This window comes from Pinus tabuliformis, chromosome 9, assembly GCF_031772625.1.
Source record: "Pinus tabuliformis cultivar Carrire ecotype Pingquan chromosome 9, CPIR1, whole genome shotgun sequence".
Classification (NCBI taxonomy): domain Eukaryota; kingdom Viridiplantae; phylum Streptophyta; class Pinopsida; order Pinales; family Pinaceae; genus Pinus; species Pinus tabuliformis.
Window position 1 is genome coordinate 1,145,154,522 of NC_142307.1, and position 20,264 is coordinate 1,145,174,785.

At 40.5% G+C, this 20,264-nt stretch overlaps 2 protein-coding genes across 2 annotated transcripts in view; both read left to right on the forward strand.

Moving 5' to 3' along the window:
• The window catches only part of LOC149152678 (UDP-N-acetylmuramoyl-L-alanyl-D-glutamate--2,6-diaminopimelate ligase MurE homolog, chloroplastic-like), a 215,944-nt gene extending 196,629 nt beyond the window's left edge, over nt 1-19,315 (forward strand). The window contains 1 exon segment of the mRNA XM_089438713.1: nt 18,977-19,315. Within this exon segment, the coding sequence (XP_089294839.1) occupies nt 18,977-18,995 (19 nt within the window). The 3' untranslated portion in view covers nt 18,996-19,315.
• Nucleotides 13,054-13,850, forward strand: LOC149152679 (uncharacterized). Its single transcript, XM_089439021.1, has 2 exons — nt 13,054-13,187; nt 13,297-13,850. The coding sequence occupies exons 1-2, from the start codon at nt 13,060-13,062 to the stop codon at nt 13,721-13,723; spliced, it is 555 nt and encodes a 184-aa protein (XP_089295147.1). The 5' UTR covers nt 13,054-13,059; the 3' UTR covers nt 13,724-13,850.
• Nucleotides 19,316-20,264: the final 949 nt, after the last annotated feature.

A 20,264-nucleotide genomic window follows, 5' to 3' on the forward strand; every position in this document is an offset into this window, starting at 1 on the left:
CGAGTCATTGAAATCGAGCCGACCGAGTCGATACCGAGTCGGAGTTTTAAAACATTGATCCACACTGCACCTCCTCTCATCATGCTGCATCGTGCTACCCACGGCTACAGTGCAACTCAGTTACTGAGAAGTAAGTAACTGATCTCCCAACTTGACCTCTTTGTTGGGCTAGAGACACTCACTGATGCTGAAGCTCCCTCTGTCGCTAACAAGTGCTCCCTCTTTGACCTCTGCGCTGCTGCAACAACTCCCTACATCTCGCACTGTTGCACACCTCTTTGTGCCATCTTGCATTGGTGCAACACTCCTATGCCTTTCGCACTGCTGCAGCCTGCTAGTGTCGCACTGTCTTGGGACTCTTGCACTGTAGCTCTCTTTGCCGCTCCATCTGCATCCATCTCTACCCACATCAGCCAATCCTACTACTCTTCTTCGGGCTCCCGTAGCAAGGTCTAATCCAAGAGGCTAGGTACCTCGAGGATCCTGCCCCTCATTGCCTGTAGTCTGCCTAACTACAACTCGATGTCTACGCACTTCCGCTCAAGTGGTGCACGTGCACTCATGGCACAATCATCGTCTATCAAAACTTCTTTCTCTGCCTGTGCTGGCGCTGCCTTAGTCTCGAAAGACTCTCTCTTACTCTTCTTCCTTGGACACTGGGTCGCATAATGACCTAGCTCCCCACAGTGGAAGCATTTGATCTTGGAGAGATCTTTCTTCTTTCGCTTTTCCTACTTTCCCTCAAATGCTAGGGCAACATCTTCCTCCTCCTGCTCAACTTTGATCCCCTTGCTGCTGCTACCCGTCTTCCACTACCGTCTGATCTCTTCCTGGCGAAGAGTTGCCCACATCTCGTCCCAAGGTGGGAGAGTCCCTCTTCCCAGTATACTCTGGACAAATACCTCCCAGTCTTTTGAGACAACATTCAGGGTTGTCCTCACCATCAGCTCTTGATCCAGTGTTGCCTCCATAGTAGTCAACTAATCTCGGATCTCATTCAGTCCTCCGAGGAAGGTGTCAATCGGTTCTCCCTTCATTTGATATGACCTCAACTGATTCTCAAGCATCATTCTTCTCGACACAAAAGTATGTTGGTACAATTTCTTGAGAGCCTCCCACATCTCAAATGCCGTTTCCTTCTCGACTATGTGTGCTACTACATGATCCTTGACCCCATCAAGGATGATGCTATTGGCCCTCGCCATTGCCTCCTCGTACTTGTCGTTATCATTGGGGTCGATTGGGATAGCTATTACCTTCAAGGCGAAGTTCTTGACACGATTTTTGTCAAGTAATGATAAGATTCTGGCCTTCCGGACTGCGAAGTTTGATGCTTCGTCCAATCTATCCTGGTCTCTTACTCCTTGTAGTGCCATGATGCTTCTCTACTTCCCTCCTAGAAGTTCTCTATTCAACTCCTCTGAGTCTTTACTTCCCGTCTGGAAGTTCTCTTCTAGACTCCTTCTGAGTCCTGATTTCCTTCATGGAAATCCTTCTATCATTGTCGAGATGCCCCCTACTCTGATCGTCTTGTGCAACTGCACCACTAATTCAGGTTCCTCAGCGAGAAACCCTCGGTAGCAGCTCCTCTGGCCTTGCTCTGTTAGGTACTGTTCTGACTACAATACCTCACTAGCTCCACTCTACAATATTCCCACAACCTTCTAAACCCCAACAACCTGAAGGTGAGAGCTCCCAGGCACTACGCAATCCCGGCACAAGCAACCTAGCCTCCTTAGCTAACCGTGTCAGCCCTCCCAGCTACTGTGTGGCTCTGCGTGAGGCTCCCTTTGCCTTCCTTAGCCTCTGTGTTGCCTCTTCCCGGCTCACCTTTGATGACGCAGGCACTGCGTCACCCTTCCCTTGTTGCTGCTCTGCTAGAAACAACTTTTGTCATCTTGGGACAATTGTTTTCTGCTGCTATCGCTCTGCTCAGCTGATGTCCTTAGTCCTCCTATGATTTGCAATCACGCTCTGATACCATGTTGAAGTTTCTAAGTTTACTTAATTAGAAACCCTCCATGCACTTTATCTGATTTATTCCTACCTACTTGTTATTTTACTTAACAAGTTATTTATTTTGTAAATACTGAAAATAAACACTAGTGCATGCTCAACATATTACAGATCAACAACTAAAGGAAATAGAAACAATTACACCATATGACACCATTATTTTTGGACTAATGTCCTCGGAAAAACCCAATGTGGGAAAACCGGTGTAGCTATCTGAGGGTTTTCTTATTAAGCAATATCAGAGTACAATTTGGGTGCCGAAACTGGCCTACCCAACAGAGAATTTCCTTGGCAGTAATACCTCTTAGTTTTTAACAAATCTCCTGGCTGAAACCTCGGATAAACCTTTTGGCAGCCACTCAGCACAAATCTGCCCCAGAAACTCCAGTGCCGCCTCTTTCTGGCCCGTGTCAGTCCCTCTTTGCCCAACGCTGGCCCTGTGTCACCCCAGATGGGTCTGCGTCAGCCTTGGGAGGCCTTGCGTTTGCCCTCTAGCCCTCTGCGTCAGCAACGCTGGCCTTTTTGAGGCTCTGTGCAGCTCCCGGTTGCCTCTGTGTGGCCCTGCGTGAGCCTTGGCTGGCTTTGCATCACTCTCCTCGACTACTGCGCTACTTTCCCGACGCTATCTCTGCTTCTCTGTCTCTTTGTACACAAATGCCCCTCAACTGCATCTCCCGATCACTAATTCTATCTCTCTTAGCAAACCCCGTTCTAATAGAATGAATGATCACTCGGGTGTTTTCTCCAAGTGATCCTCAAGCCTCCTCTTATACTTTTCTCGTTGACATATCAACGGCCGAGATTAAGTCCCTAATCAACGACTAAGATTAAATCTGGCTTGATCCATTTCTTTTGGACCATTCTAACATAGTTTCATATTAATCCACATTAATATTTTAATTTCCCTAAGTTTAGACTTAGGGACTCCATTAAAAATATTAATTATTTTAATATCTCCTGAACTGTTTAGAATCTGCCCAAACCCTTTCAGGGTATTGGAGATCTCATGTGCCCCAACCTCTCCACCAAATTTCATGGCTAGAGCACATCTGATGCTACCCCAATCAACAATATTTATCTATACTTCCATTTTTCGCATCTTTGATCTTATAGATCCACTTGGAAGTTACCACAGATTAGTCTTCGGGCTAGGTATGATCTCCAAAACTCCATTCTTCATTATAGATTGATACTCTTCATTCATGGCATTCTTCCATTCTTGATGATTGAAAAATTCTATAAAAGTAGATGGTTCTGCTTCTGTTAGTTTTGTCATGTATGTAGCATACCTAAAATATCTCTTGGGTTTCTTGCTTTCTCTAAATGAGCCTTTTGCTGCCCCATGACCTTCTGCATCAAGTAGTGTAGATTTCAACCAATTTGGTCTCTTTCTTGATTTGGGGAGGACCACAGGTTGAATGGGTTCACTGGGACCCTCATCTTCATGATGAGATTCTTCTTCTTCCCTGTTAACTTCTTCTTCAAATACTGGAAGTTCTTCGTCATTAGAGTCCATGGGAAGTTCCTTAGATTTCTTGAATGCGATACTCTCGTCAAATATGACATCTTGACTTACTTCTATATGATGTCCTTCCTTTATGTAGATTCTATAAGCCTTAGAGGAGTTGTTGTAGCCAACAAATGTTCCTCTCATGCCTGATGGATCCAACTTCTTTCTTTTGTCCTTTGGTATATGAATATATACGGGACACCCAAAGATTCGAAGATGATCTACAATAGGTTTCTTCCCAGTGAATACTTCTTCGGGAGTCTTATTGTCCAGCGACTTGTGGGGACTTCGATTTTGAATATATACTGCTGTCTTCGTGGCTTCACTCAACAAATTTTGGTTGATCTTGATCATGTAACATCGCTTTTACACTTTCTTCAATGGATCAGTTATTTTGTTCTGCAACTCCATTTTGTTCGTGATTATATGGGACTATTAACACCCGCTTAATCCCAGAGTCCTTACAGAATGCTATAATATCCTTGGATATATACTCTCCTCCATTATCGGATCTTAGTATCTTGATTCTTCTTTCTGTAACGTTCTCCACTTCAACTTTGAATTCTTGAAATTTTGTAAATACTTCTTCCTTGGTTTTCATTAAGTAAACCTAGGTCTTTTTTGAATGATCATCTATAAATGTGACATAATATAAATGACCTCCAAGTGATTTAGGAGTCATAGACCCACATACATTGGAGTGAATGAGATCGAAGATTTCTTTTTGACCGTGAAGCACTGTTTCCAAATGGTCTCTTGGTATTCTTACCCAATGCACATCCCTTACATACTCCTTCATGATGTTCTTTCAGTTTAGGTATTCCATCTACTATGGAACTTAGAGTTGGAAGGATTTTGAAATGTAGATGACCAAATCTTCTATGCCAGAGTTCACATGGGCTAATTTCAACATGAACCAAAGCTTGTGCTAGAGGAGATATCAACCTGTAAAGTCTTCCTTCTCGGATGCCAATTACTCTAGCATTCTCTATGCTTGAGTTTTTACTCCATACTACAACTTTTCCATCAATGAAAGCTACTCTATCACCCTTATCTTCTAGACTTGAAATGGAAAGTAAGTTCTTATGCAAACCTGGAACAAATAAGATGTTGTTGAGGTGAATGTTGCTTCCATTCTCCAACTCTATAGAGGTTGATCCAATACCTCTCACGGGATAGCTTTTGTTATCTCCAAGTTCCACTGAGTAAGAATATTTTCCCTTTGATAAAGTCTTCAATTGTTTGTGATGACCTGCCATGTGCCTAGATGCACCACTATCAATTACCCAAATGCTCTCGTCTTGGAATATGCCAGTGAGTGCTGAGAAGAGACCTTCATCCTTTTCCTTGATTACTTCCTTCTTTGTAGAGAATAAGAGGCTCCATGCTTCCTTGATGCCTTTCTTGAGATAGCTTGCTACCTTTGAACACTTCTTGATGAACTTCTTCAATGTAGAGGAGATCTTCATGATGCCCTTAGCCAACCTTAGCTCCGATACCATGTTGATAATTCAATTGGGCAATGATTATGATTAATTCTCTTTACTTAATAACTGCTTGTGATGTTCTTTTACTTATTAGCTTTGTTACTTATTATTACATTTTTGAATCATCAAACAACTACCAAAACAAGAAGAACAAGAACACAAAATATAAGCTGCAAGCTAGGGCCAAAACCTCTCCACTTGAGAGGAAAACCCACAAATTTCTTCTCTTCCTTATAGATTCTTCAATTGACAAATTCCAAGACCTTAAGGTTGATTTCAGAACCCTCCAAGACCAAGACCAACCTCTTCGAATGATGTGCTAACCTTGATCCTGTCAAACCCAGTCAAATCTCTTCCAATAACACTTCTCCGGCCTCCAGCTGCAGAAATTTCGGCCTCCATTGCAGATCAGAAATTTGGGCCCCCAGCAATTGCTGCTACCACAGCAATTGCTGCTACCACAGCAATTGCTGCTACCACACGTGTGAGTCAATCTATCCTTAGAGCCCTCCTTTGACCTTCACTTGACTTTCCCTCACTTCGGGAGCATGAGGATTACCCTTGGTGACCTTCGCTTGACCTACTGTTGGCGGTGCTAGACTCGCCAACATTCAAGGGATATCCCGTTATGAAGTCCCAACTAGACCGCACACTATTTGGTGTAGGAGTCCCATCCGGTATGATGGCCCGGTTGCCATTGTCTTAAAGATATGCCTTAGGTACGAGGTTCGTGTGCTTGGTGAGTGCTTAGTGTCACTTCTGTCAAAGTTCTTTCACTGCAGAGGAAGAGGGTGGAAGTGAGTCTCAGGTTGAAAGGGAATAGTCCCAACTCCGCTAGAGAACACACAACACAACATGACATGCGCAACGTCCGGTGTAGTCCACATGGATGCAGCAGCCACAAATTGAGTGAGGTCTTGGACCTTGATCACACATTAGGCACAATGGAGTGAGGTCCTTCAACATGTAGACCCTGATCAGACACCACAAGGGTGGAGTGAGTTCCTAGAACTTGATCGCACACTCGCTAGGGTGGAGTGAGGTCTGGTTCAACATCTAGACCCGATCACCAACCAAGAAGGGGTTGAGTGAGGTCTTGGCCCAAAGTGCTCACCAGGAAGGGTGAGTGAGTGCTTGCTAGTTGAGGGTCTCAACATTTTGGCCTAGGTGGTGGCCATGGGATTCGAGGACCGATCACTCTGGAGGAGTGAGTCTTGATATGCTGATGACATTGCCATGGGTTTGGTACCGCCTCGAATATGGCCGCTAGCGGATGTTGATGATAAATGATGATGCTGGTAATAATGGGTAACCTTTTTTTAGAGAAATTTGTTCAATCTAAAACACCTATGATGGTGATTATGAATACCTCCCTAGTTAAGAGGGAGTGTTGGATTTGTAACTATGGTCAATCTTCATAATGTACTTGTGGTCACTTGATGTAATTATATTTCTCATTATAAAGCATATTTATAAATGCTTGAGTCAAAGGAAAATTTATTTTGAGTCAAAATCCCATTGTGACTTTTAAAAGATGTAAATTTGAATTTTTAAAATGATATTTTTGGCTCCAAAAGTGACAAGCCAGCCTTGGCCTAGAGACATGTCCATTCACCCTAGACAAACTCCTATATAAAGGCAGCTCAAGCTCCTCATTTGGGCAATTCACATTCCTCTCTCAAGACAGTTTCTGGGCAAGCGAGTGAAGGACAAAGAATGATGAAGAAGAAGGTCAAATTTCCTCTCTCCTATCTCTCTAGCAACTCGCACATGTGAATAAATCTCTCTTTGTGTTTCGTAGTTTCTGGGGCAACTGTTGTAGGGGGGCCAAAATTTTCTTGGTTAATGGGGCAACTATTACAGGGCTGAAATTTTGGGTAATTGGTATTGCAAGAGGGCCAAAATTCTAGAAGTGCATGATTAGATTTGGGTGACTAGACTTGGAGGAGAAGACTAGGTTTGACCATAGGTCTAGGCGTGTCTCTCATTGAACACGAAGAATTTCTCTATTGAAAATGATGCTGTGTTTTTCCTTGTAGTGGGTTTTCCCAGGGTAAATATTGTCTCTCTTTAGTGCATTGTGATCTCTGTTGTTCTACTGTTCTTTATTGTTGAATTTCTGAAGTATAATTGCTGAATTATATATTGGAACAAATTAAAAGATCTACATCAAAAGTAATTAACATAATTTCAGAAATATTGTGCTAACCTTAATTGCACTAGAAAATCAACACTATGGGACCCCCTACATTGGAGAAACTGATCGCTCCATAAATCAAAGGATTCATGAGCACGCTGCCGACCTCAAACATTGTAGGACTCGCTCATTAGTGTTGGCATAACATGTTGAGAAGACAAAACACCGCATGTATAGCAAAGGCCCAGGTCATTGCTAGGATTGATCATTTCCATCACTGAAAGTTAGAGAGGCCATCGAGATTGAAAGAATTACTCTGAATAGAGACGATGACTAGAAAATTAATAATTGCTGGATCCTTGCCCTTTCCTCTTAATGGTTTTCATTTCTAGTTGTTTCCCCTCCTTTCTTTTATTTGTTGGTTACCTGCATTCATTTTCAATCCTACCTTATGATTATATGTTTTGTTCCCTTTTCTTACTATTTACTTATTTAAATGGCTTATTATTAACCCTGCATTCTATATGAAGAGATTAATTTTAATGGTTGATATTGGATCTTTTCCTTTTTTTTTTTCTGTTCTTATGTTCATATATATATATATATCATTTATTTGCTTATTTATTTTCATTAATATTCATTTTTATAATACTTAGTAATTAATACTCTTTATTTTATTCTTTATATTATTTTTGAGTCCTTTCATTTATCCTTGGTTAATTTCTTTGTTTACCTTGCTTTTAATAGTGTGTGTATATATATATATAGTACTTAATATTTATTATCCTTCAATTTATTTTTTTGGTCCTTTCTTTTATCCTTTATTAATTTTTAATTTTTCCGTTCTCATTCATAATTATATTTCTTTAGATATAGCTTTTCTTTTATATACATATATATTGTATATTTTTATATTTCTTACTTAGTAATTCTGTTCCTTTTTTGACTTTTATTTTTTATTACTCTTTATTTTTCCTATATATAAATTATGTTGTTGTCCTTTCCTTATTTTTTATCATTTTTATTTTAATTCTTTGTTTATGGTTGCTTATTAAAACTCTTTAATTTCTTCTTTGGTTATTAATAGGTTTTTAGATGTTACAATAAAAATATTATTAATTGATTTTTTTACCGTTATGATTCAACCATTGGGAATTGATTTTCTCTTCTTCTTTACATTATTTGATTGCTGCTCAGATCAGACTCTCCATCTTAGCCCTGACGATGAACCACATTGGGTGGTTCGAAACACATCGACCTGATATCTATGAATGTGATTTTACCGAAAGTTCTCTTGAGACTCAAAGTAATTGGATGATAATGGCTGGTTCCCATAAACTTTTGGAACATGGACAAATACATCAAATGAGAGCAAATGTGGATATCTTGAAACATGATAGATCAAGAGGAACATGTATATATTTAAAAGATAACATCTTACCATGATCAATACTTTAGACATAAGACGATAATTCTTTAAGCTCAGAATATGCTAACCAATCATGATATCATAAATGTGGAGCCGCCAATATTTACCTTAATTCTTATCTTGGAAAACTGTTTTTTGTATTGTACCTTCTTATCTGATTGGGTTCTGTTAGAGCACCCTTCGTTGATGTTGCTAGATGAGACTTGCAAGTTAGTCCTTTACAACAATCCCGTCAAAACACAACAATAAAAAAAACTTACCCAAGTGGATGGATGTTGTATAAAACCAGGTTGAAAGACCTCATCCCCGGCAACAACACAAAAAAATGTTACTGTCTTTTTAGTAGAGTTGCTAAGGTCCTGTCAGTCTTGTTAGATTGGCACGAACAGGGAAGGGACCCACTGTCACCTCCGTTAGAGCCCCTGCTATTTAGGCCCAACGCTTCCTAAACAGGCAATGGAGGCTTCCCTAAATATGCCCCAATTGTTCGATATGTGATCAGTGCCTTATATGGAGTCAATGGGATGAAGTTGTTCTAGATTTGCTTACTATCTTGTTGATAAAACAATGATAAAACAATGCAGATTTCTAACAGCAAACCATTAGTAGCCAAATCATTCAAAATATGCACTGCAACCTATGGATTTTTGTCTATGAAATTTATCCTATCTGTTTAAACTTTAGAGTTATTTTTCTTTTTCAATACACATTTTAAGAATTATGAGTGAAAACAGCTTGCTCTCCTGTGGGTAAAAATGCAAGGGAAACAAGCTGATTTGTTATTACAGCCAACCCACAATGTGCAAGACACCTCTAGAGAAGTCACCCTAAAGTGAGGGAAGGCTAGAGGGTACTTTAGAGGCTTTAGGGCCTCCCCTCTATCAAATCTTTCGCTAAAAATGCAATTTCCAGCTAGCTGGAAATTGCCCTTTCAGATTTCTGGTTATATTTATTTACACAATTTTTTTCCAGTGTTTCAATAGTGAATTTTTACAGCTGGAATATAACGGAATTTCATCTTTTACACAATATAATGACCATAAATGATTATAGAGCTAAAAATAGTAAGTCCTGGATTAAGATGCTTACCTGTATGCCTTGAGAACTTACATTCGATGGCAGTAGAATGCAAGTCTAGCAAGGAAAACCCTCTCCACTTGTATATCTGTAGCCATTTGACTAAATACAAGTGTAAAAATATGGGAAATGAAACTTGTTTCTGTAGCGGTTTATCTTTGGCGTTTCCGACCTCTACTCTCTGTGTTCGGTGAAATCCAAAATCATTGCAATAATGAAGCTTTATTTCGAAGCAGTCCAAAACCGTTGGATCAATTCACCTGCAAGCAAGATCAAACAAGTAGAAGAATCCCTAGTCGCTTGTCTCCATGGAGCATATTAGTTCCTCGTGTTGAAATTTCTAAGTCTAACCCATTAGAAATTTTCTTGCACTATCTGGTTTATTTCACCTACTTGTTTTATTCTTTAACAAGTTATTTAACCATATAAATACTGAAAATAAACACAAATGCAGTTTCAACCACTTACAAATCATCAATTGAAAGAAATAGACAAACACACAAGGGACACCGTTATTTTTGTACAATTGTCCCCGGAAAAACCCAACTTGGGAAAACTAATGCAGCAGTTCTGAGGGTTTTATTATTAAGTAGTTTTTCTTGAGTACAACTGGGTGCCAAACTGGCTCACTCGACAGAGAAATCAATCCGGCAGTAACACCTCTCTTCGGAAGCAGATATTCGACAAGTTTGCTCCACGAAAATCTTCCCAACGCCTCTCTGAGGCTCTGCGTCAGCCTAGAACCCTCTGCGTCAGCCAAAAACCCTCTGTGCCAGCCTACTGATGCTCTGTGTTGGCTCTCTGGCCCTCTGTGTCACCCATGCAGGCCCTCTGGCCCTCTGCGCAGTCACTTTGGCCCTCTGCATGGCTCCTGCTGGCTCTGCGTAGCTCCTGCTAGCTTTGCGTAGTCTTCTCTTCCTCCGCACTGGTCTTCCGGCACTATCTATGCCTCTATGCTATGCACTCATTGCCAGTGTTGTTAAAATCGCGATAATATCATAATATTATCACTTTATCGCGATTTTTTCCCGAAGCCGATATTATCGAGAGTAATACTCGTGTATTTTTTTTTATACGCGATTTTTTCCCAATTTATCGCTGAGGGTCGGGGCAGCGCGGTTTTATAAGGCAAAAGTCGATTTTTTTTCATTTCATTTGCACAGTTAGGCGCGCGGAGGGCAGTGGAGTGTTGGAGAGGGCTTGGAGATTTTGCTTGGAGAGGATTGGAGCTATTTCAAGTGCGTGGAGGAGAAAATCAAGAGGAGGAGACCGATTATCTCCATAGAAACGGTATGGGCACCAATTTTTTTTTGTTTTCATTGTTTTGAAACTTTGTTTATGTTTTTTTTCATTGTTTTTGGTTGGGTAACTTGGGTTTGGAATGGGGTTTATGAAATTTGCCCAATGTAAATTTTTTTTAGTTTTTTTGGTTGGGTTTGGAATGGGGTTTCTTAAAATGTATGTAATTTTTTTTAGTTTTTGTACAATGTAAAAATTAAAATACTAAATTGTAAGTTTGTAACTTGTAAATACTAAATTGTAATCCTTATTTTCCCATAGGTTCACAACTTCACCGAAACACCATTCAAGTTTTCAACTTCAAAGTTCAAAAACAAACATGCCAAGGAAATTGGACCCTTTCTGGGAATTTGGTGAACCTAAAGCTCTGAATGATAGACTAAACTTGACTTGCAAGTTGTGTGGCCACCCTATGTCTGGGGAGGTGTACAGATTGAAGTATCACCTTGCACAAATCCCTAGATTTGATGTGGGGCCTTGCACGAATACAAATCCTGAACTCATCCGAAGAGCCATGAAAGCATTGGAAGCTTTAGACCATAATAGAGAGGCCAAAGAAGAAATGAAGAGGCAACTAAAAAAGTCAGCTGAAGCAAGTGGCACTGGTTCTACTACAACATCAATCAATCCGGTAGCTGCCACATCATTTTTTGTTCCTCGAACCACACTTGGTTCACAACCATTTATCAGTTCAATGCTAAAAAGAACTGAGAAAGAACAAGCTGACAAGTTGTTGGCAAAATTTCTTCTCTGGAGTGATATTCCTTTCAGCATTGTAAGGAATAATCCATTTTTCCAACCTGCTATTGATGCTATTGCAAGTGTTGGCCCAAGGTACAAAAATCCCTTCTTATCATGATTTCAGAGGCCAGATTCTTCAAAATGAAAAGCTGGACTGCACCCAAAAATTGGATGATTTTAGGGCATCATGGGCACAAACAGAATGCACTATTATGTCAGATGGTTGGACTGACCAAAAGGGGAGTACCCTTATAAACTTCTTGGTTAGTTGTTCCAAGGGGACTATGTTTATCAAATTTGTTGATGCATCTGCACAAATAAAAAATGCAAGAACTTTATGTGATTTGCTAGATGTGTTTATTTTGGAGGTGGGTGCAGAAAATGTTGTCCAAGTCATAACGGACAATGCTGCAAATTATGTTGCTGTTGGCAGGATGCTTATGGACAGGCATCCTAGTTTATTTTGGACACCTTGTGCTGCACACTATATTGATTTGACGTTGGAGGACATAGGGAAAATTTCCTTTGTCAAAGATATTGTTGATTCATCCAAAAACATTAAAAAAAGTTATATATAACCATACATCTGTGCTTAGCTTGATGAGAAGATTCACCAACAACAAAGAGTTGGTGCGCCATGCCATTACACAGTTTGCCACCAGTTTCATATCTCTTCAATCCCTCTTGAATTCTATGGGGGATGTGAAGAGAATGTTTCTTTCAGAGGAGTGGCGTGCTTTGCTAATGAGCCGCAAACCAGAGGGAGAGGCCATATGCAGACTAGTTTCATACCAGGAAGACTTATGGGTGGGAGTGCAGGAGGTGTGCGCTGTCACTGAACCTTTGGTAAAGGTTCTTCGGTTGGTTGATGGTGAGAAGCCCGCAATGAGCTATTTGTATGAGGCCATGGACAGTGCCAAAGAAGCCATTCGGGCCTACTATGATGATAAGGGAGATGATGGGTTTCAAAGACAACTCCTCCTATGGGGAGTGATTGATGAGCGATGGAACAACACACTCCATCGTCCCATTCATGCTGCTGGGCTTTTCCTGAACCCCGCATTTTCTTACGCATGTGGGTTTGTATTTGATGCTGAGATCATGGATGGATTCTTATCCTGTGTCCAGAAGATGGTGCGATCTCCAACAGAACATATAGAGATCTCTAAAGAAATTGAGACATATAGGATGGCAGGTGGCACATTTGGCTTTGAGATAGCTGTCATTGATAGGACGATTAAAATGCCAGGTATTTTTTAGTTTGTAACTTTGTTTCAAATTTCATTGTCTCTTCAAATTCCATTTTTTTTTAATGTTTATTTAAAATTTTATTTGTAATTTTGTTGTAGCTGCATGGTGGAGAATGTATGGTGGCAGGGTACCCCTTCTGCAAAAGCTTGCCATTCGCATCCTCAGCCAAACATGTAGCTCCTCAGGATGTGAGCGCAACTGGAGTGTATTTGAAAAAATACACAACAAGAAGCGCAACAGGTTAACACTTAAACATTTAAAATATTGCAAATTTCCAAATAAATGTTTGAATTCATTAAACAATATTTTTTTTATAATTAATAATTATTATTTCATGATCTTTGTATAGGTTGGAGTCCCAGCGACTTAATGACATGGTCTATGTCTACTACAATCTTCGATTGTGGGTGAGGCAACTTGAGAGGACACCTGATGTGGAGGCCATCTCATTGGATGGGATTGACACCACTGCTGCATGGAGGGTTGAGGCCGAGAGGCCTCTCATGGAGTCTGCTGATGATTGGTTAGTGCAGGATGTAGTGGAGGGGGAGGAGGAGGAGCAGGAGGAGGTGACACCACCTGCTCGGGCTACCCCTGCCACCAGTAGAGGACGTGGTCTACCTCCTATAGCTCCTACTTCTAGTTCTTCAACTTCTAGAGCACAACAGACTCCACTGCCAACTCCACCAGCACCAGCATCTACATCTAGAGGGAAAGGAAAGCTGTGTTATTTTCTCGCAAGAGGGGCAGAGGAAATCAATAGGATTAGAGTCTAGACTTTAGTTATTTTCTTCATTTTATTGTATATGACATTATGACATGATGAGATACATTATTATATTTTTTGTTGATATTTTGAAGCTGAGTTGGGACTCAGGAGTCAGGACTTACTATTCAGGACATGATTCAATGTTATGTGTGATTTTAGCACTAGAAATGATATTAAACATCTTATATATTAGTTCTTTTATCATATTTATGTGTCAATGTATTTATTTTATGTTGTAGATAGTTAAGATATTAAAAAAATTGAATAAAAATGAAAAAAAATGAATATTTTTGTACCAAACGATTTTTTCCCCGATTATTTCCAATTATTTCCCAATAATTACAATTTTTTCCGATTTTTTCCTCGCGCCGATATTATCCTGATAACGATTAATGCAACATTGCTCACTGCCCCTTGCTGCAACTCTGATCACTGGTTCGATTTCTCTCAGCAAACCCCGCTCCAGAAAATCGAACTGATTGATCAATTTGGTGTATCTTCAACTGACCCTCAAGCCTCCTCTTATACTTTTCTGTTGAGTCTTTAACGACCGAGATTAAATATCTAATCAATGGTTAAGATTAGATTTGGCTTGATCCATGTCATTTAGAACCTTCTCACACAGTTTTATATTAATAGCCATTAATATTTTTATTTTCCTAAGTTTAGACATAGGAACCCGTTAAAACTATTAATTATTTTAATATCTCTCTAACCAGGCAGAATTTCACCAAACCATTTATGGGTCTTGGAGATCTCATGTGCTTTAGCCTGTCCACTAATTTTCATGGTTAGAGCACATCCGATGCTACCCCAAATCAACACTCCCTCTTAGCGAGGAATGTGCTCGTAATGCTCCACCACTAAACATCACCCTGATTGTTCGGCACTGGTAACCATGTTGATGTTTGGCTTGCTGCCCAACATCCTCTGCACTGCTGCATCTTGTACTGCTACCTATGGCTCTGCCACTGCCACTGCTACATCTGTACGACAACTCCCTCTGCATCCGTGCTGCTGCTAGTCCTTTCTCCCAACACTGCCTCTACACTGTAGCCCTCTCTCATCATGCTGCATCGTGCTGGGCATAGCACTACTACTGCTATTGCTGCACTGCAACTGAGTTATTGTGATGTTGGTAACTGATCTACCCAACTACTGACATCCTTGTCAGGCTAGAAGCCCTCTTGATGCTAAATCTCTCTCTGCTGCTATCCTGTGCTCCCTTTGTTGCCTTTGGGCTGCTGCAACAACTCTGTGCCTCTCACACTGCTGCAAACACCTCTGTGCCTTCTTGCACTGCTGCAACCTCCTTTGTGCCTCTCGCACTGCTGCAACCCTCTCTGTGTTGTTACCGATCCTTGCACTCTAGCACTGTTCTGCCACTCTATCCGCATCTTGCTTCTATCGACATCCGTCATCCTGCCACTGTCTATCGGGGCTCCCGTAGCCGAATTTGATCCAAGAGTTTGGGTACGTCAAGGATCCTGCCCCTCATCTCCTGTAGTCCTCCTGACTACAGCTCGATGTCACCCCACCTCTTCTCTAGAGGTACATGAGCACTCATGGCATAGTCATCATCAGTCTCCACTTCTCCGCCTTAGCCGGCGTCCCCTTAGAGTCAGAAGCCTCTCCCTTATTCTTCTTCTTGGGACACTGGGTTGCATAATGACCCAATTCCCCACAATGGAAGCACTTTATCTTGGAGATGTCCTTTTTCTTCCTCTTCCCTTGTTGTCCTGCAGATGCCAGAGCCACATCCTCTTCCTTCTCTTTCTTGATTCGACCTTCTTTCCTGCTACTTCCCGCCTTGGTCAACCGTATGATCTCTTCTTGGCAAAGAGCTGCCCACAACTCTTCCCATCCTGGAAGAGTTGCTTTGCCCAAAATGCTTTAAACGAATGTCTCCCACTCCTCGAAGACTGTGTTCAGGGCGGTCCTCACCATTAAATCTTGATCCGGCATGGCCCCTATGGAAGTAAGTTGGTCTTGAATCTCCTACAACCTGCTGAGGAATAGATCTATCTGCTCCCCCTTCTGCATTTGATATGACCGCAGTTGATTCTCCAGTAGCATCTTCCTCTGCAAGGAAGTGACTTGATACAGTGTCGTCAAGGTATCCCACATCTCCTTTGCGGTATTCTTCTCGACAATTTGCTGAACTACTTTGCCTTGGCCATTGCATCCTCATACCTTTCGTTATCAGTTGGGTCGACTGGGATAGCCACGGTTCTCAAGGCGAAGGTCTTGATGCGATGTCTATCCAGAACAGACAGGATCTTGGCCTTCTAGATGACAAAGTTGGACGCCCCATCCAACATGTCTTGATCCCTCAGTTTGTTCATTGCCATTTCTTCTCTTCTCTTCGACTCCCTCTGAGTCTCTACTTCACTCCTGGAAATTCTCTTTTAGACTCCCTTTGAATCTCGATTTCATTCTTGGAAACCCTCTGGTAGACTCCCTCTGAGTCTCAATTTCCCTTCTGGAAACCCTTCTGCCAATAGTCGAATAGCTCCTCTTCGATCCCCTTTGCTCCTGCAACACTGATCTGGATTTCTTGGTTAGAAATCCTCCTAGGTAGCGACCCTTCTACCTTGGTTCTATCCCGTTAGATACTGTTTTGCTTCAACAACAACAACACCCCACCAGCTTCACAATCCACAATCTGCCTGCACCTCCTAGGCCCTAGCAACTGAAGAAACTGAGCCATTTAGCTCTGTGCAATCCTGGCAAGGCTGAATCGCTCCTCTGGCCAACTGCGTCACTCCTACCTTGCTAAGCAGGATGCGTGGCTCTTTGTGAGCCTCTTCTACCTTCCTTTGCCTCTGCGCTGGCCCTCTCTGGCTCGAAATGATGACGTAGGCCCTCTGCGTCACTCCTTCTCTGCTGCTTTCTGCTTAGGAACAACTTTTGTCACTCGGGACAACTGTTTTTGCTGCAAATTCTCTGATTTAGTTCGTGCCTTTAGCTCCCCTGTGATTTGCAACCCTTTAATACCATGTTGAAATTTCTAAGTCTAACCCTTTAGAAATTTTCCTGCACTATAAGGTTTATTTCGCCTACTTGTTTTATTCTTTAACAAGTTATTTAACCATATAAATACTGCAAATAAACACAAATGCAGTCTCAACTAGTTACAAATCATCAACTGAAAGAAATAGACAAACACACAAGGGACATCGTTATTTTTGGACAATCGTCCCTGGAAAAACCCAACTTGGGAAAACTGGTGCAGCAATTCTGAGGGTTTTATTATTAAGCAACTTTTCTGGAGTACAACTGGGTGCCAAACTGGCTCACTTGATAGAGAAATCAATTTGGCAGTAATACCTCTCTTCGAAAGCAGATATTCGGCAAGTCTGCTGCAGAAAAATCTTCCCAACGCCTCTCTGAGGCTCTGCGTCAGCCTAGAACCCTTTGCATCAGCCTAGAACCCTTTGTGTCAGCCTACTGATGCTCTGCGCTGGCTCTCTGGCCCTCTGTGTCAACCACGCAGGCCCTCTACGCAGTCACTTTGGCCGTATGCGTGGCTCCTGCTGGCTTTGCGTAGCCTTCTCTGCCTCTGCGCTGGTCTTCCAACACTATCTCTACCTCTTTGCTATGCACTCGCTGCCCCTCACTACAACTCTGATCACTCGTTCTGTTTTTTCAGCAAACCTCGCTCCAGAAAATCGAACTGACTGATCAACTTGGTGTATCTCCAACTGACCCTCAAGCCTCCTCTTGTACTTTTTCTGTTGAGTCTTCAACAACTGAGATTAAATCTCTAATCAATGGCTAAGATTAGACTTGGCTTGATCCATGTTATTTAGAACCTTCTCACCCAACTTTATATTAATACCCATTGAAAATATTAATTATTTTAATCTCTCTAACCGGGTGGAGTTTCCCAAACCATTTCTGGATCTTGGAGATCTCATGTGCTTTAGCCTCTCCAACAATTTTCATGGCTAGAGCACATCCGATGCTACCCCAGATCAACACCTCGATGATAGAGATTATTAGTCTTTGGATAGATTTACTTATACAAAGAAGTGAATTAGAATTTTTATAAATTATGCCTAATAACCATAACCATAACAAGAAAAAGAACAAAGACGAAAACCGTCTCACAATTGTAAAGAATTACAAGAGTTTGCAAAATGAACATTTTATTTGTGATAGCACTTGTCTCAATTGATCAACAACAACAACAATTACAATGGAAGAGAGTCTAGCCATTTATAGAAAAAATTCTAATGGCTAGTTGACTTCTCATTAAAATATTGCTAGTCTTCAACAATCTGGGACTGAGCATTTTTTTATTTTCTTAAAATATTACAAAATAACATGAATTTTCCGAAGGGGGTCAAATTTGTCCACATAGCCCAAAATAATTCATAATCTCCCTTTGAAAATGGTCTTCGATAGTCAAAAAGTGAAATAGTACCAAGATTTTTCCCATGTCCAGCTTTTTTGCTCCATGAGTGAGTTGATTTGTCGACATAAAAGAGTGCGAATTGACCAAAAGAAAATAACTTTGTCCCTTTAGAAAAAAATAGTTGTAATGGCTAGTAGACTTTTCTCCAATGGCTAGATTTGACCCAACGATTTTTTTTTGACTTTGACTTGGCATTGAATATTCTCTTAACAATTTGACATGGGTCTATAGTGGTATATTTCCAATTCCTTGACCCTCCTAGAAAAACTGGAACCTGGGTTTTGCTCAGCATGTCCTGATCTATACTGGGTTTGTCTCTGTTTCCTTGTACCTGCTAGGATATTGGCACATCATCGCTTTTACTACGATGTCATATTGCCACTATGTCTGATCTCCAACACTGCTGCTGATTTCAAAATTCTGGCACCTGGGTTTTGTTCATCTGGTCGAGCTGATCAATTTTGACATAATGCATGCATGATTCTGCCCAACTCTGCCTAAAAATCCCGTTGAGACATTTATTGTAATATTGACCAAGTTAGAACGGACTGTATCTAGCCACTAGGTCTGATTGAAAAAAAATATTCCACGTGGCATGAAATCCTCTAATTTATAATTTATGGAGTGCGTTAGCTGTTTTTATTTAATTTTACACTATATTCTTATAATTTGTATGAACTCATATGCTTTTATGTATTTTTGTTATCTTTTAAAATGGCGTGTATTTAGCTTATTTTGGTGCTAGTATATCTTTTGTTTTTACCATAGACTCTAACTGGTGTGATATTGAAGCAAATATGCTTCTATTCTAATTTCTTTGATCTACTGTGATTCTTGCAGGGTGCCTGAAAGCCATTGAGTTGAAGTACAAGTACACTGCACATGGACTATGTTACAAGAATGATTTTTTTCTCAGGAGATTTTACCCAGCCCTCTTCAAGCGTGTCTAACATTGTGATTACCATTCAATTTTGAGGACGCTTTCTCACACTAGCCATCATTTTGAATGAATGGATATCATGTGAACATAATATACAATTAGAATGCCTTTTCTAAGCTGATTACAGATCAGATGTATGAAATTTAATCAAAGCAGGAGATTGCTTGAGCCTTCCAGGTTATCTTCATTTCACCATACTGTGCTTTAATGTTGCATTGGTATCTTTTTACTTTTTGTTATCCGCGTTCTGTCTAATCACCTTGAATCTGTGTGAGGTTGTTTACAGTTGGTGCTGTGACTAGCATCAGTTGCAAGCAGACAAGGCATCCACACGCGAGGTTTTTTCACTGATATATTTAATTTTGAATTTTATTTTTGTGATTTTTATTAGTTACCTGACATTCGTTGTAGGCGCTGAAATGTGAATTTCGTTTACTGGAAATTCTATCCTTCAAGCTTACAGGTTAGTTTATTTGACTGTTATATATTGACCCTTTTTACAATTCAGAAGCGTTTCATAAGTCAGTCCTAATGAGTTAACAAGCTTTAATTGTTTGCTCAGAGTTCATTTGAACCTAAATTTTTAGCCCTTCTGATTGCCATTATTTTTTTCTGGTCCCTCAATTGATATGGTGGTAGTAGATAATTATAATTTTAAATTACTTAAGAACACGTTGATTGAATATATAGTGTTTGATTGGCAAAAGTACCGAGTGACCTTTTTTGGTTTGGAATGAAATCTGAATTTCAGACTGTTTTTCACTGCCTTAAAAAGGATCAATTACAGGCACACTTGGAGCACCTTCTAATTGTTAAATTGCCTTGAATCATTTGTTCCTGATAGTCTCAAGACAGTTAAATTCAACAGGGGGATAATGACAGCTTCGCTGGCATTAGAAATCTAATTGTATTCTCCAAGATCTAGCAAGCTATTAGATGAAGTGAGTCAATAAGTAGCTGCAAAACTATATCGTACAAGATAAATGTGTGCGGTATTTTTAGTGCAATATACCATAAATGTGCTGAACTGAGAAGCAGGCACTAATATGGAGGTTTCTCGTTCAATATCCTAGTTTGTTGTTCCATGCTAAATTATTGACTTGAAGATCAATAAGTAGCTGCAAAACTATATCGTACAAGATAAATGTGTGCGGTATTTTTAGCGCAATAGACCATAAATGTGCTGAA

What these genes read in the sequence shown, in the direction of transcription:
- LOC149152679 (XM_089439021.1), top strand. Translation starts at nt 13,060, where the DNA reads ATGTATGGTGGCAGGGTACCCCTTCTGCAAAAGCTTGCCATTCGCATC. An exon ending in CACAACAAGAAGCGCAACAG is followed by an intron (nt 13,188 to 13,296) that starts GTTAACACTTAA and finishes ATCTTTGTATAG; the next exon opens with GTTGGAGTCCCAGCGACTTA.